The 16,305-nt window shown below is 34.1% G+C and overlaps 2 protein-coding genes across 2 annotated transcripts; one reads left to right on the top strand and one right to left on the bottom strand.

Moving 5' to 3' along the window:
• The first annotated feature begins 1,776 nt into the window (after positions 1–1,776).
• Positions 1,777–6,214, top strand: PDE135 (Xanthine/uracil permease family protein). Its single transcript, XM_039043183.2, has 14 exons — positions 1,777–2,295; positions 2,708–2,805; positions 2,921–3,097; positions 3,720–3,820; positions 3,912–3,987; positions 4,074–4,133; positions 4,214–4,398; positions 4,494–4,590; positions 4,669–4,755; positions 4,888–4,946; positions 5,159–5,250; positions 5,334–5,411; positions 5,520–5,680; positions 5,773–6,214. The coding sequence occupies exons 1-14, from the start codon at positions 2,139–2,141 to the stop codon at positions 5,989–5,991; spliced, it is 1,647 nt and encodes a 548-aa protein (XP_038899111.1). The 5' UTR covers positions 1,777–2,138; the 3' UTR covers positions 5,992–6,214.
• Positions 6,215–8,413: 2,199 nt separating this feature from the next.
• Positions 8,414–12,583, bottom strand: ADR1-L1 (ADR1-like 1). Its single transcript, XM_039042360.2, has 5 exons — positions 10,962–12,583; positions 10,264–10,640; positions 9,801–10,156; positions 9,504–9,709; positions 8,414–9,333 (listed from the first exon to the last, which is right to left on the bottom strand). Exons 1-5 carry the CDS (start codon positions 11,653–11,655, stop codon positions 8,504–8,506), a joined length of 2,463 nt encoding a protein of 820 aa, XP_038898288.2. The 5' UTR covers positions 11,656–12,583; the 3' UTR covers positions 8,414–8,503.
• Positions 12,584–16,305: the final 3,722 nt, after the last annotated feature.

Here is a 16,305-nt window from a genome sequence, read left to right as displayed (position 1 = left end):
AATTAAAGTTAAAAAACTAAACTAAAACAAAACTAGAAACATAAATAAGAATTAAAGAAGGACTATTGTAAAAATAATATATGCACCAAGTTGCAATTAAATTAGTCTCGCTATTATCATATCTGCTTATTATATAAGTAATCTAGTCATAAAAGCATCTCAAAAGCCTCAAAAAGTAAAATACGACAAACGAAAAAGAAGAGGGGGCAAAAAATTAGAGCTACAAATTTAGTACGAATTTTGTATGTATTTGGTTTATAACTTTAATAAATTTAATTTTTGAAATTTGACTTTTATATGTTTATGGAAAGTAAACCTATAAGCTTTACATATTAACTAACTTTTTACTGATATTTAAAAAATCGAGTTAATTTTTTTAATATTAGGAAAAAAAAATTAAAAATTAAAAACTAAAAATTACATATTCAGTCTTCGAATCCTAATGAAGATGTGATATCGATTTACGAGTTTTTATAATGTACTTTTTATTTTTTTAATTTTTAAGAATATGTATATTTACTTTCATAAATTTTAAAACGTACATTTTTAATCCACAAAATAAAATTGAAAGGTCCATATAGTATTTTTATTACTTTAAAGTAGAAAACTAATTTTAAAAATTATATATTATCTCTGAAATCAACTTTTTAATTCAAAGTGTCGTATAATTATTTAAGTGATAAAATAAATTGCTCGATGGAACTTTTAAACATATCTGTAAGAATTTATAGACTAAAATAGTACATTTTGAACTGAATTTAAAACCCTAAAACACCCCATTTGGTTTCTGTCTTCTTTCCCGAAAATTAAGTTTTTTTTTTTCCTTTTTTCTTTTTTCATTTTACTACCATGTGTTTCATCTTTCTTTAAAAAAAAAAAAATACGTTTTTAAAAACTGTTTTTCTAAGACCTCGATTGGTGATTTTTTTTTATTTTAGAAAATTAAACTTATTTTCTATCAATTTTTTATAATGATTTACATATTTCTTAACTACAATGGTTGAATTCTTAGTCAAATTTAAAAAATAATAACAAATTTTTAAAAGTTACTTTTTTAGTTTTCAAAGTTTGGTTTGATCTTTTAAACAATCGGTAAAAAATAAATAATAAAGGAAGAAATTTAGAGGTAGAAGTAGTGTTTATAGGTTTGATTTTAAAAAATAAAGAACAAAAAATTAAATGGTTACCAAAGAAAACTTGACCCTGTTTGGTAACCATTTGGTTTTTTGTTTTTGTTTTTGAAAATGAAACCTATGTCATCCACATTTCTTACAATAATTTGCATCATTCTTAAATACAATGGTAGAACTCTTAACCAAATTTTAAAAATAAAAACATCTTTTTGAAAACTATTTTTTTTAATTATCAAAATTTGACTTAATTTTTTAAACTATTAGTGAAAAGTAGATTAAATTTGGAGACTTAATTTTTAAAAATAAAAATAAAAAACAGAATAGTTACCTAAATTTTTAAATTTTGATTTGATATTTAGGTAGAAAGCAAGTACTAAATCAATAAATTTAGGAATAGAAAGAGAAATAAGCTTTATTTTAAAAATTAAAAACAAAAAATCAAATTATTAAATAATATAATTTTCAATTTTTATTATTTTCTTTTAAAAGAAAGACTATTTATTGCGAATTTTCTGTAATAAAAAGTAAACTTGTGATGGCATGATGGTAAATAAATTCAGAAAAAGATGGCAATTAATTAAAAAGCAATAGCTCGGCCAGGTGCGAGCTCCTCGAAGACCGAAAATCCCACGCGTTATGTCGCATGTAAATTACAACCTTAACGTAATCTCCTTCTTCATTCGGTTCATCCCCACAAAAACTCCATTACTTTTTTAAAAAAGATTTTAATTTTTTTTTCAGGCTTATCACAAATCATTCAGAATTCAGACACACAGAAATTTATTTTAATTTAGTTAATTACCTAATTAATTTAATAATCAAAACTCCCCTTCCCCTTTCATTCCAGTTTTAAAACAAAAGGGGCTTCCTTTACTCCTTCTCTTGTCTTGTTTTGATTTCTTTTCTCTGTGTTTTCCCCTGCTTCAGCGAGCTCCTAAAACAGTTGAACTTTTTTTGCTACTTGTGAAGAACCCTTACTAGAGAAGCTGCTCAAAAGATTAATTTATGGGGGAATCAGCCAACACCCATCAACATACTTCGCCGGCAACGGTGGCTCCGTCGGCGCCGCCGCCGAATTTAGCATTGTCTCGTGGACCCACTTGGACTCCTGCCGAGCAACTTCAACAGTTGCACTACTGCATCCACTCTAATCCTTCTTGGCGTTAGTTTCTCTATCTTTTTCTTTGATTGCTTTTTGGGTTTTGTTCTTTCTCTCTTGTGGAACTGTTTTCTTTCTGTAATTTGATTCGAAATCTTGTAAAGTTCGAATCTTTATGTCATGGGGTTCTTTCTTTTTCTATCAAATATCAGATTAAGTTTATGGCAGGATTTATTGATTCCCTTTTTTCTTTTTTCTTTTTTTTGAATATTTCGAGCTCCTTTTCTTGATCTTTATTCTGATTCTCCTTTTTTCAGCTGCTTCTGCTTAGCTTAAACTGTCCTGATTTGTGATGTTTTTCTTTTGAGATTCTGAGTCGACCCTATTCAGCTTTAATAAGAACTTGATGACCCATTTAATTGTAGTTCTTGTTATTTCAAATACTAAAGGGGTTTTGACAAATTGGATTTTGCAGCTGAAGCTGTTTTACTGGCTTTTCAGCATTATATTGTGGTGCTCGGGACTATAGTTCTTATTGCCACTACCCTTGTGCCTAGAATGGGTGGAAGCCCTGTAAGTGAGCTCTGAATTCAGTTAGTATTCTTTGTCAAAACTAAACTGAAGTTCAATGAATCATTTTGACATGTTTTGAATCTGATTGGTGGTGATTAATTGTAAATGTTGATAGGGTGATAAAGCTCGAGTGATTCAAACTTTGCTTTTTACTGCTGGGTTGAACACTTTGCTTCAAACAGCTCTGGGATCAAGGCTCCCGACGGTGATGCGGTCATCGTTCGTGTTTATTTTACCTGTGTTGTCAATCATCAATGATTTCTCTGATAAGACCTTTTCAAGTGAACATGAGGTATATAATGTTTAGCTATTTCTTGAGTGGCGTTGTTTCACTCTTTTTCTTTAAGGTGTTTTTGCTTTTTCCACTGTCATGTCTTTAGCGTTTTGAAGAATGATTTAACCAATTCATTCTACTCTTGTATGGTCAAACTCAAACCTTGCAACTTTGTTGATTGAAATGGAAGAAGTCTTAAATGTTGTTTTAATTGAAGAACGCTGGGTTGGATGAGCGTTTCCCTTAGAAATGCTACTCTCAGAAGCACTTTCAGATTCATTCTAATGGCTGGTTGGATGGTGATTTGAACCTGCAACTATTTGAAACAGATTGTTGCTTTACCCACATTGTTGCTTTGATGGTGAAGAGAGACAGAATTTGGTACTAACAAAAAGTTAAGACGATAGCAGTAGAATTCTGTAATAAAAAATCCCTTGAATTTTAAGGTTGTTCCCTTTCTAAGCTCATACCATAATTCAATCTATTGCTAGGTAACAACGTTTCACCATAGATTCTCCATATAAGCTATGACTTATTTATCACTGTTCAAACTTGTTACGTTGGGTAACGTATTCTCTATAGGGTCAAGTTGTTTTAGATTTTTAGAATGTAACCGTCTGTATATGGATTTGTTTCACAGAGATTTACCTACACTGTTCGTACCATCCAAGGGTCGTTGATCGTTGCTTCAATAATCAATATTATACTTGGATTTAGTAGGGCGTGGGGACATCTCACAAGGTAATAATTCTTCTAACGACCATTTTCAAGGATAATGGTGGAAGGCTTGAGATTCTTTTGTTCTCATCATTGATTTCCTCTTTCTGGTCAGACTTTTTACTCCTGTAGTTATTGTACCTCTAGTTTGCGTGGTCGGTCTTGGTCTGTTTATGAGAGGCTTCCCAATGGTAAAGTTCCAAACACTTTGGTATGTAAGTGAGTGATTGTTGGAATATAATAATAAGTATGAATATGCTATCTGTTCTACGTGCAGCTTGCTAATTGTGTGGAGATTGGCTTGCCCATGTTGATTCTCCTTGTTATCGGTCAGCAGGTAATTTCCTTTTCTCAAACCTCCATATCCGTGCTTTGTTCTTTAATTGATTCAATACCTTGATGTTTACAATGTTGCAGTATTTGAGGCGTATTCATCCTCGAGCTGATGTCGTACTTGAGAGGTTTGGTCTGCTTATCTGCATTGCACTTATTTGGGCTTTTGCTGCCATTCTCACTGTAGCTGGAGCTTACAACCATGTCCGGGAGGTGACAAAACAGAGTTGCCGTACAGATCGCTCGTTCCTTATGTCGTCTGCCCCTTGGTATGTCTGGGTAACATTGCATTTCTTTCATAGTGAGTTTGGCAGAGGAACTTGTCTTCCTAATATGTAACAATTTCTATGGGTGCTTTGTGTAGGATTAGAGTCCCTTATCCATTTCAGTGGGGTACTCCGATATTTCGTGCCAGTCATGTCTTTGGCATGATGGGGGCTACACTCGTTACGTCTGCTGAGGTCGATTTTCAATTCAAACTAAAGCTAAATCCCGTGGTTGCTCTCGTAATCTGACATTTAAATTCTGTTTTAGTGCAGTCAACTGGGACTTTCTTTGCAGCAGCACGGCTTTCAGGTGCTACACCACCTCCAGCATACATTTTTAATCGAAGTATTGGCTTGCAGGTACAATTGTCAAACACCATGGCTTTTCTATCTCATATTTATTTACATGAACTTGTTCCATCGATCGAGTCCATGTTGATTTTCTACTTCAATTTAAATTGTGACAATATGAGTGCATTTGCCTGTGTGCAGGGTATCGGCCTGTTGGTTGAAGGAATTTTTGGTTCCATCGCTGGCAACTCTGCATCCGTGTAAGGAGTTTTTCTCATTACAAAATTTCGATCGTTGGTTGCTTTATGCTTTTGTAGTACACTAATCATGAACAATGACTTGAAACTTGATACATCGAGAATCAAACACTAATTATGAACAATGACTTGAAACTTGACACATGAAGAATCAAATACTATTTGTTTATATTAGATTATGCTTAATACAAACTTGGCTGGTAATATTGTTGCAGTGAAAATGTTGGTCTTCTTGGGCTCACGCACATAGGAAGCAGGAGGGTTGTGCAGATATCAACTGCTTTCATGATCTTCTTCTCCATATTTGGTTTGTTTGCTTTTCTTTCATGAATTGCACTAATTGTCCCGACATTATTTTTCGCCTATTGTCACATTTCCTGCATCTTTCAGGAAAGTTTGGTGCATTCTTTGCATCCATTCCTTTACCGATATTCGGTGCCATATACTGTGTTCTATTCGGCATCGTTGGTAAGTCCTTTGTCTCTGTTATTACTTAACGAGTAGCATCTCCACAGTTCTCAATTCTCATTGGATCGATGGAAATTTTGTTGATTCTTGTGCATTTCTTACCTGCAGCTGCTACAGGGATCTCATTCATGCAATTCACCAACAACAATTCCATGAGAAACCTCTATATTATCGGCCTCTCCTTGTTCCTTGGCATCTCAATACCTCAGTATTTCGTCACAAACACAACCCAAGACGGTCGTGGACCGGTTCAAACAGCGGGTGGATGGGTCAGTCACAAAAAAAGAACCCCTCACTAATCCCTCTCTTTTCTGATACTGCTCATCTTCTATCCTTTTTAACACATTCATTTGTTATGCAGTTCAATGATATCCTAAACACCATCTTCTCATCTGCCCCAACAATCGCCATAATTATCGGAACAGTGCTCGACCAAACGCTCGATGCAAAACCCTCGATCAACGACCGAGGAGTCTCGTGGTGGAAACCGTTCCAGCACAAGAAAGGAGATGTTAGAAATGACGAATTTTACGGCCTCCCTCTGCGGATAAATGAGTATATACCAACAAGATTTCACTGAAAATGATTGCTTTCCATCACGTTTGTTTATACAACTTTGATGAATGAATGAATGAATGAACGAACGTATTATACAGAGCTTAACAGTGGTTATTCATCTTCTGTATCTGATATAGTGAAGTAGAGAAATCAGAAATGTTCCAAAAACATGTAGAGATTTTTCTTACTGATTCCATTTCTTTTTCTTGCCATGAATCAATGAAAATATGAAAAATTCGAAAGCATTTGATCTTCATATCAAACATGGGTGTTGTGTATAAAGGTTGGAATTTGCAGGGAAATGTGAAAGCTTCAGAAAAGTCTAAGCACAACCCCCCCTCTTTTGTTCTCTTTGAGAGAAGCAATTTAGGGAAAGAGAAGGTGACAAAGGAAAGTTCCCACCATTTTACAAGATTCTCTTGGAGTTTGTCTTCTGTGGAAGAAAATGGTCCAATTGGTATTTTGGTAGGTACAAATGTTTTGGATATTTTTCAAATTTGGGTTGGATTGTAACAGAGTAGTCATTATCATTTTAGCTCCTATGGTTATTATAATTGGAGCATTTTAATACTGAAGGAGATTTTATTGTATTAAAAGTCGGTCAATGTCAATCAAGTTATTGGTATTCCATGGACTAGATGATGGATTTATTAAAGTGATTGGCTAAAAGTGATTTTCATACCTAAGAAAAATTAATATTTCTCTAGAGAGGTCCATAGAAGTTAGATATTTTTTTAATCAAATTTTTTTCTTTGGTTTTACATCTTTTAAGCTAAATTATTTTATTAATTTTGTAAAGTGTTATAAATTGTGTTAACATAATTGGTTCTATATTTTTAAACGTAATTTAAGAATCATTGAGAAAATTAGAGAAGTATATACAAATAGAGAGAAAATTAGGGGTGGAGAAAAATTTAGAAGAGTGCGAGTGTGAGAAAATAGAATTTAGAGTGGGACAACAAAAATTAGACAGAAATTTATATTCACAATAGAAAAAAAGGTTTTTCGGAAGTCATTTTTATTTTTATTTAAACTCTTTTAGTAAAAGAGTAAAAATCACTTATTTTTTTCGAATAAAGTTAAATTAATATATCTTTAATAAAGAAATTAAAGTTAGATAAAGAGAAATAAAATTTGATATTATAATCTTTTTCAGGAGAATCATAAAAATATGGAAAATAGCTTTAAAGCTGAGGAAAAAAAAAACTTTTAGAGAGAGAATGGTAGCGAGAGTGAATTCGAGAGAAATAAAACTTAAAATTTGTGTGTGTATGTATATATATATATCTAACATATTCACAAAAGATTATTTTTTTTTTATCGTTGTCACATATCATAATTTTAGAAGAAAAGTGATTTTTAAACATGTCAAAAATAATTATTATCGTTCTAATATCACTTCCAAAGATATGTGCGTGGAGTGGGTTAGTTTTGGATACACTAACCCTACATAAATAAATGAATGCAGTCAATTATAATAGTTTTAGACTACCTATATTTTCCATTTTTCTTTTTTATAAATGTTAGTTAGGTTTGTGATTGCCTTAAAAAAAAAAAAAGTGATGACTTTATTTGTTCACCACGAGAAGAGAAACAAAGAGCCACCTTTGTGCCGAGAGATTTTGAAATAGTTATAATTAATTTTGACATTTTTAAAATAACTTTAAAACACGTTTTTAATCATTCTAAATCAACTTTGATGATATAAAAAATGCATTGAAAAGTAAAATTAACTATTAAAATAATTTTGAGTGATTAAATGGAACGGTTTCGAACATGACAAAAGTGATTTTAACAATTCCAAAATCAATCTCAAATATGCACTAAAGATTACATTTGTGTCTAAGCCTTGACTTGAGAACCAAACCCTCCTTTAATAACGTCTCCGACGGGTTCGGTTTGATTTTCGGGTAAGGGTCGTTTTCTGTCCAAAGTAGTAAAAGATGGGTTAGGGTCCTAAGTTGCTTTCTGAGGTTTCAAAGATTCCTATCCCTCCAAAACAACAAAAAGATAAAAGACAAATGATAGGAGCAGCCTTGTCTGTCTGTAAACCAGTGAAAGGGAAATAATGAAATAATGGTGGGGATCTATTTTTATTCTTGATAGGAACTCACTGTGGGAAATGATTGAAGAGGACCTCCACAGAAAAATCCTTTTCATCAATGTTTGCTATGGCTTCAAAAAGTCTTCTATTTAGGGAGTTTCCTAGAAGCTGCTATGGAGTAAACTATTTTTCTATCTTATCTACTAGGAGTTTCCTAGCAACTATCATGGAGTGAACACATTTCTCTATTCATATCTACTTTCATTTTAACTAAATATCATCAATAACCTTTATTTTTTTTAATGTTCTACTCATCGGATGGATCAGATATTTCTTGTCAAGGGCAAACAATTCTAGAGTCTGAAGTTTTTTCAACAAGAGATTGACGAGTAGATTGTGATGGACTCAAAACACTAAACACTTTTATTTTTCCCTTTTGAGAATAGAAAAATTTATGTACATAAAAGAAAACCAACAAAGCTGACGATCACTAGTCGAGCCAGTCTAAGTCGAAGCATTTCTCGGTGACTTGAATGTACAAATTAGGCATATGACTCTTTAAATCCTCCCATAGCCACGAGGCATCTTCCTCGCAAATTATGTGACAGAGAGATTGCAAGCAGACAATTGATCTAGGTAGTCTCCTGATCAATGAGCATTCTCTCATGTCAATTTTCTCTAGGTTTGCCAGCTTGCCAATTTCTTCAGGAAGGCTGGTCAAGTAAACACATTGAGATATGTCAATGTACTTCAGACAAGAAAGCTCACAAATGCTTGAGGGTAGAGTTGTGAGAAGTGGGCAAGCAAAAAGCCTCAAGATTTGTAGATTTTTCAGCTTCCATGAGTTGGTAGGCAATTGACTTAGACTATGGCAGTTGGTGACACTAAGACACTTGAGACTTTGCATATCGCAAATGCTTGAAGGTAGCTTATCCAAGTCATTGCAGTGATCGATTTTGAGTTCGAAAAGGAATGGGAAGATCTGGGATACATTTACCGCTGACTCATCCAGGCTGTTGTTAATCTTGCAAAAAACAAGAGATATCTTCCTCAGATGTTTCAATGGGGCGCAAGCATTGAATAGTTGTGTCATGGAAATTTTTTCCAGCCAGATGCTTCTTAAGTTGACCAAACTAGAAAAAACTGAGAAATTGCTCAGAGTTGCATGTGTTGCATTGCTATTTAGCACAATTAGTGTTCTCAGCTTCGGCATGTTGCAAAGAAAAGGAGGCAAGAAGTATCCACTTGAGGAGAAGTTTAGAATTAGCACTTCAGCCTCAGGAAATATCATCTGCGTCCAATCCATTTCTTTCATTTCACCTATGACATAAATGCGTAATGAACATAAGCCATAACTTCAAGTATGAGGTATAAAAAGCTTATAATCATAAAAGTGTCATCTCTTGGTAACTTGACATTGTATTTCTTTGCCTAAAAATCTTTATAGGATACATGTTTTTACAAGTCTTTGAAAGAGTGCAATCAGTTACCTGTGTGAATTGAAACAAGTTGGGCATTAAATGGCTGATCTGATTTCCTTAACCATTCTTTCGGAAGTTCCGTGTCACTTTTTGGCATCAGCAATCGCTTCCTGTCATTTACATTCTCCTGGCTACTGAAATGAAGAGCAAGGTCCCTTAAGACATCGTGTTGAGTGACATACATCTCATAATAACTGCTGTAAATGTCACCACCGCTGCATATTGACCAATCAAGCATTTAGACAACATATCTTGATGTCTGTAACAGTTACTTAAATAAGTGATGTAACATAGTTGCGTCCATACCGTGCATCTTTCACCAAGGTAAGGAGATTCTTCTGAGATAACTCAAAAAGGACAGCAAGAGCTTCTTCATCATCAAGATCATGCAATTCCTTCCAAACATTGATGAGAATGTCAAGAGGAATCTTTTTGTCTTCAGGAAAGCATCCCAAATCGAGAAAACATTCTCTCACTTTACTTGAGAGGCGTTCAATACTGATTGCCATTCTTCGAAGCAATTTGTTCTCATGGGACTCGCAAATAGGCTCGCCTCGTGACAACCTGGTCTTGGCATTATTCCAAAACATCTCGCTCTGTCCTCTGAGAGATGCCCCTATGACTTTAAGAGCCAGAGGCAAACATTTGCATTCATTCACAACCTGGAAAGAAAATTTGCTAACATGAGTGAAATAAAACCACTAAATTGGACATTTTAAAGATAATTGGCTTATGTCTAATCCAACAGAAGGAATGTTTTGTTCCTTACCTGTTTGACCAAGTTGTGATTAGCAGCCAAAGGAATCGACTGTTGTCCGAAAGCAGAGTGACAAAACAGAGCAATTGCTTCACTCTCTTTCAATAACTCTACTTCATACGTCGCTCTAAGAACTTCAGGGAATTTGAATCGTGAAACCACGAGAGTTTTGCAGCCAGTTACGTTTGGAATAAGGTTCTCAAGAACTGAGATTGACCACACATCATCCAAAACCAGAAGAGCTGAATTTGCCGGCCTCCCATGTAAAATCAGATCATTAGAATTGACACTGTCGCTACCCATTACATGTTCCCAAATCGTTCTCCTCAGCTGCTCCACATCAGGGGACTGTGACACCGTTAAGAACAAAATTTTCTCTTTAAAGTATCCTGGAAAGGTGGCAACATGCAACAATAACAATTAGAATCCGACAATTCCTACAGAAAGAAATACAAAAAAAGGAGGGCCTATTAACCCCTTTAAAGCTACAGTATCAGAGAGGAGATTCTTAACAGATATTCACTTCATTAACAAGAAACTTCCTATTCTAGTGAAAATTTTCTAATCTATTTTACTTCAAAGTCAGAAAACCAAATAGATTTTGTACAAACTTCTAGGTTTGAAACGAAATCGAAATCATTCAAATGAAACACGAGAAAATGGTCAAAGAATCATACAAACAAACAAACAAACAAACAAAAGCAACTCACTTCGAACTTCAGGATCTTTGCAGAATTCTCTAGCTAAAGTCGTCTTCCCCGAACCCCCAATTCCACTAATCCCAACCGCCGTTAAATCGCTCCTTCCAATCACGAGCTCCTTCAATTTCTTCTTCCCCACACGCAGTCCAGTTCCTATATTCACCAAATTAGTCTCATACCTTTCCTCCTCCTCGGCCCTCTTAAACGCCTCCTCAACCCACCACCTTCCCTCTCCCGAACCATCTGCCCTAATCTTCATCGACTCAAGCCGCCGCTCCAGCCAAACTCCTTCAAGCCGGTCGAACCGCTCGGTGGTCTCGAATCTCATATGGTGAACGTCGGCTAGTATATGCGCTTGCATGGTGCCGTTAATGAAACGACATATATCTTTTTCGAGCTTCTCCATCTTCCTCGCGAGCCGCAAGTTTCTGTAAATGTTCAACCGGCCGCATTGAAGAGCCTTCTCGGAAATCTCGATACCTCTTCTGAGAGTTTCGCTGAAGCGATCTAACTGAAATTGGCGATGAGCCGGCAATTCAACTCCGGAGTACTTGATCTCTTCGATAATCGGCAAAATTTGTTGAATGGAATTGGCGATTTGAGCTGCCGTCGTTTTACAGAGACAGGATTTTGTCGAAATTTGTACCATCATTTTGAGAAGCTCAGTGGCTATCTCTCCGACAAAGAAATCTGTAACCGCCATTATTGAAGCTTTGGGAGAAAAGTTATGGCGGGGGAGGGCACTGAAGCTCTTCGTTATTTAAACTTGATTTCGATCAGTATTAACTGAATGTACGAAATTATCCTTTAAATGAAAACTGTATTTGAGCGGTTGGCATTCACTTTTTGGTCGGTTTTTGGGATCAAACCGATTGTGAAAAAAGATTGGTAGATTTTGCACGGGTTTTATAAGACCGATCGACCAATCTACAGATATCGGTCGGTTTTAGTCGGATTATGAAGAGGGAAAAAAAACAACTTGCGTTCGTTGAATAAGATGCTAATAGCCGTGGGAGGATGGGAGAAAAGTGAGATAAAAAAGATGAAGAAGAAGTGGGAGAGAAAATTAGAGAGGGAAAAAATGGAAATGGGAATGGTGGGGAGAGAAGAGAAAAGGAAAAGAAAACACAAATTTTTAATATATTAATTAAAAAAACCATCAAAAGGAAAGTTAAAAAACAATTAGCAATCATTTCGGTGGTAAGTTGGTTATTATAATATGTGAGTTATAATAATTTGTATTTGTAACAATGATGAAAAAAAGATGAGTCCAAATTAGTATATACTGTAGTAAATAAGGTTTTGATATTGTAAAGTACAAGTAATTATAAATAGAACTATTATATTTAGAGTTTCAAACACAAAGCAGATTATAATAATTTATTTGATGGTCCAAATATTTGATTGATTTTTTTTTAAAATAAAATTATCAAGTTGATGGGACTTAAAAAAAAAATATTGGGACTCTAAAAAAAATGGTATTGTAGATGCATATAATATACAACAATGGAACTTAAAAAAAAAAAAAAAAAAAGCAATTCAGTCATATTAAAAAATCGACTATCAAACAAAGTGCACAAATTGACTAACGTTGATTCGATCATTTTTTCAATTTGTCGATTTGAGTTGATGATCTATAATTTTTAAACTCTAAATTTATAATTGTAGTAATGGCCGCCTTCGATGTTAGAATAGACGTGTCATCATGTAGTTGTAGAAAAAACAATATTGATTTATTTTTTTAGAAAAATATTGATTTTGAGAAGACTTTGAATTATTTATTATTCTTTGGTCTTTTTTATATGAGATGAAGTAAATGACTGAAACGTCCTCGTCAACTTGACAACATTGTTTGATAGAGTTTGGGCATCAAAACAAACGCGTGTGAAAGGAAGAGACTAAACCAAACAAAAGTACTTGAGTTTGGAGTTCTTTATCAAATATGCCTTAAATCTTTAAAAAAATTGATTAATTCTAGTAACTTTTCAAAGAATGGTTAAAAAATGATTGTTTTCCTGTAAAATTGGATGAATATTGTAGGTTTGATAAATAATTAGTGAAATATTGTAGATTTGAAAGTAACTAGAAAAATATTGTAGTTTTGGGATTTGACTGGTACGATTTTTTTTTAAAAAAAAATTGATGTAGGTCGAGGGTTGAATACTCAATCCCTCTTTGTTGAGTGTTCAAAATTGGACCGACGATGGTCGATTTTTTGAACACTCGACCCTTTTTGCTTTTTTTTTTTTTAATATAAATTCTTAAAGATTTAATCATTTACCTTCTTTAAGCAAAGTATCCTATGTAAATTTATCGTTCTATTTTTTCATAAAAAAAATTTACCCTTGTATTTCTTAATAATAAATAAAATTAACTCTAAGAGACATCATAAAAAATTCTCAATCTTTTTTTCTTCCATATTACAACTATGGTTCATAATTGGAAAATAATAAAATGTACATTAAAATACTCATATCAATATAACAATTTAAAGTTTTTCATTTATTTAAAAAAATTATAAAAAAATCAATGAGTCCCACAAGATGAACGTCGTCGATTTCAATTTGGTTATCTCGTCGACTTTGAACTCTAGGTTGATCTGGTTCCTCTTGATGTTACTCTAGTCCCTCTTAATGTTGCTCTGGTGGCTCTTGTACATTTGCAGGCACTTCATAGTATAAATATTCGTTATACTCTCCATGACCATGCCCATGTCTATGCATGTATGAAGTGAATGAACTCTAAATATAGAGAGGACCTATGAGCGGAAGTGGATCGTTCAAAACACCATTGTGAAAGAACTCAAATATTTACAATCAGACTAAATAGATTATGCATTAATCAATAAATTACAACATGCTTTGAATTAAATATAAAGGATGAGAGAAACAATACCTTTAAAGAATGTTTCTTCAAGTGTGTCCCTCGATCAAACTCGAACGCAAGGATCAAGAACTCGAACTCCCTCAAACACCAGGAACGAGTATCAACTCGATCCTCGAACAGATTCGGACACTACCACCAGATTACGTTGGTATTCTCGTTGTGAGAATCAAAGAGTTGTGGGCTCTGGCTTATTTTGGAATGAGGGAAGGATAGGAATGAAGGAGGAAATGGTCGAGTAATAGACAGAAGCATCGTGTAGAAGATGAAAGCCTATCGCATAGACTCGATACTTGGTCGTATAGAAATGAGTACTATCGTATAGTAAAACTCGGTCTTATCGTTTAGTCTCTCGATTAGTAATCGGATAACTAGTTGTCGTGTAAGATTTTGAAATCCCATTTCCTTTTATCTCACAGTTGCTGTAAAACGGTGTAACCACCCACTAACGTAGTTATTGGAGAAAACGAAATTTAATTATCATATAATTAATAGATTATAAATAAATATAATAACTAACTTATCATATTACATTTATAACCTATAGTTTTAATTATGCATCATATGTAATATATAAACCATAGTTTTTTTTTCTATTTTTATGGAATTTAATATAAATCATATTTATATTAATTCATCCAATCAAATAATAATGTATCAAATACATCAGATTAATTATATCATATATAATTGAATTAATTTAATCATATCATATATAATCAAATTCCCTATTGTTAATTTGAACCTTTCAAACAAACCTAAAAACTGATTCTCAACTTGAATCCATTGAGCTACCAAGGGGACCTTATGGACCTGTAGCTTGAAGCTCCAATGGTAAGTGAATAACTGACTAAACTCTTTAATCACATTATCCACCATTCGTTAACTGTTGGGCACTCCACTAAAGACCGATAGTTGCACTACTCGCACTACATATATATTTTTGTATCCATTGAATATAACCAATCAACAGTACGATGACCATTCACAAATCGCTATAAGTACAGCTAGGCCAAATTATCGTTTTTCCCCAGTAGTTACATCTAACTCCTTAAGTACTACTGATTCCTCTAATGAACAATAGATCATAGTCCTACTTGAAGGAACTCTTAAACAAGAGTATCCATGAGCGTGTTCGGATCTTTCCTATTTCATTGTGACCGAATTACTACACACACATTCTAACAAACAGGTATGCATTTTAACACTATATTATAGGCATGGTTTGACAAATGAAATACAATAGATTGAGTAAACATATCAATTGAAGACTATCTTCACTCAAACTCAATCCAGCGGAAGCGACTCCTCTACGAACCAAATCGCCCAGCAATCAGTTGCTTAGCAGCACGATGATCATCTACACGAACGACAACACACAAACAAGCAGCAACCGAGGACGACACCACCACTCAAAGCCCTTGGTATTCTCGGAGTGAGAATCCAAAGAGTGGACTTTGATGGAATTGGTAGAGGAAGAAGGAAAGAACGATCGTGTAGAACGACAAGCAAGTGAGAGATAGTAGGTGACTATCATATAGTCGAGTGCTCGTCGCTTAGAGAAAGGTACACGATCGTGTAGGTTTTACTAAGTGATCGTCTAGTAATTAGTAAGCGATCATTTAGAAAAAATCGGCGCGCTAAACGATCGTTTAGAGAACGAGTGTGATCGTTTAGTGCGCGCGAGTGTGCTATTGTTTAGGCGATAAGGCGCTATCGTATAGGCTCTCAACTAAGCGATCGTGAAGTTTCCACACCGTGAGCAATTTTTTCGAACTCTTTACAAAATGAAAACAATTTTCATTTTATTCTTCAGTTACAATAACTGAAATCAATCTTCCCACTTTCACACGATTTAAGAGAAATTTTTGGCCAATTATCATATAACCGACTAATTAAATAAATAATGAATATAATCATATAATATTCTTAACCTATAGTTTGATATCATATATCTACTATAGTAATTTCTCCTCCATTTGATTTAAATCATATTTATATCTAATTTTCTCCAAAATAATGTATCTCATACATTTTGTCAATTATATCATATATAATTGAACTCCCTCTTGTCAATTTGAACATTTTAAGCTGACCCAAAAACTGATTCTCGACTTTATCCAAGCTACCTAGGGGATCTTATGGACCCGTGGCTCAAAGCTCCAACAGTACGTGAATAGCTGACTAAACTCTTTAGCCACGAGATCCACCATCTGTTAACTGCCAGGCATTCCACTAAAGACCAACAGCTGAACTCTTCTTACCACAAATATATTTATGTGTCTATCAAATATAACTAATCATGAGTACGATGACCCTTCACAGATGCTCGTAAGTACAGCTGGGCCAATTTACTGTTTTGCCCCTATAGTTACATCTCACTCCTTAAGTACCATTGATTCCTTTAATGAATAATACAACATAGTCCAACTATTGTGAACATTTCTTGGGCCAAGAGAAGGTGTGTGGC

This window comes from Benincasa hispida, chromosome 9 (genome assembly GCF_027475165.1).
Source record: "Benincasa hispida cultivar pf3 chromosome 9, pf3_genome.v1.1, whole genome shotgun sequence".
In the NCBI taxonomy this organism is placed as follows: Eukaryota; Viridiplantae; Streptophyta; class Magnoliopsida; order Cucurbitales; family Cucurbitaceae; genus Benincasa; species Benincasa hispida.
The sequence above is the reverse complement of the archived record's forward strand: the minus strand, read 5'-3'. Positions and strand labels throughout refer to the sequence as shown.

Excerpts from the sequence above, each read along its gene's own strand:
- PDE135 (XM_039043183.2), top strand. The coding sequence starts at position 2,139 with ATGGGGGAATCAGCCAACACCCATCAACATACTTCGCCGGCAACGGTG. Across the intron at positions 2,806-2,920 it reads CTAGAATGGGTGGAAGCCCT|GGTGATAAAGCTCGAGTGAT; the intron begins GTAAGTGAGCTC and ends AAATGTTGATAG. Across the intron at positions 4,947-5,158 it reads GCTGGCAACTCTGCATCCGT|TGAAAATGTTGGTCTTCTTG; the intron begins GTAAGGAGTTTT and ends ATATTGTTGCAG.
- ADR1-L1 (XM_039042360.2), bottom strand. The coding sequence starts at position 11,655 with ATGGCGGTTACAGATTTCTTTGTCGGAGAGATAGCCACTGAGCTTCTC. Across the intron at positions 10,157-10,263 it reads ATCACAACTTGGTCAAACAG|GTTGTGAATGAATGCAAATG; the intron begins GTAAGGAACAAA and ends TTTTCTTTCCAG. Across the intron at positions 9,710-9,800 it reads ACCTTGGTGAAAGATGCACG|CGGTGGTGACATTTACAGCA; the intron begins GTATGGACGCAA and ends GTCAATATGCAG.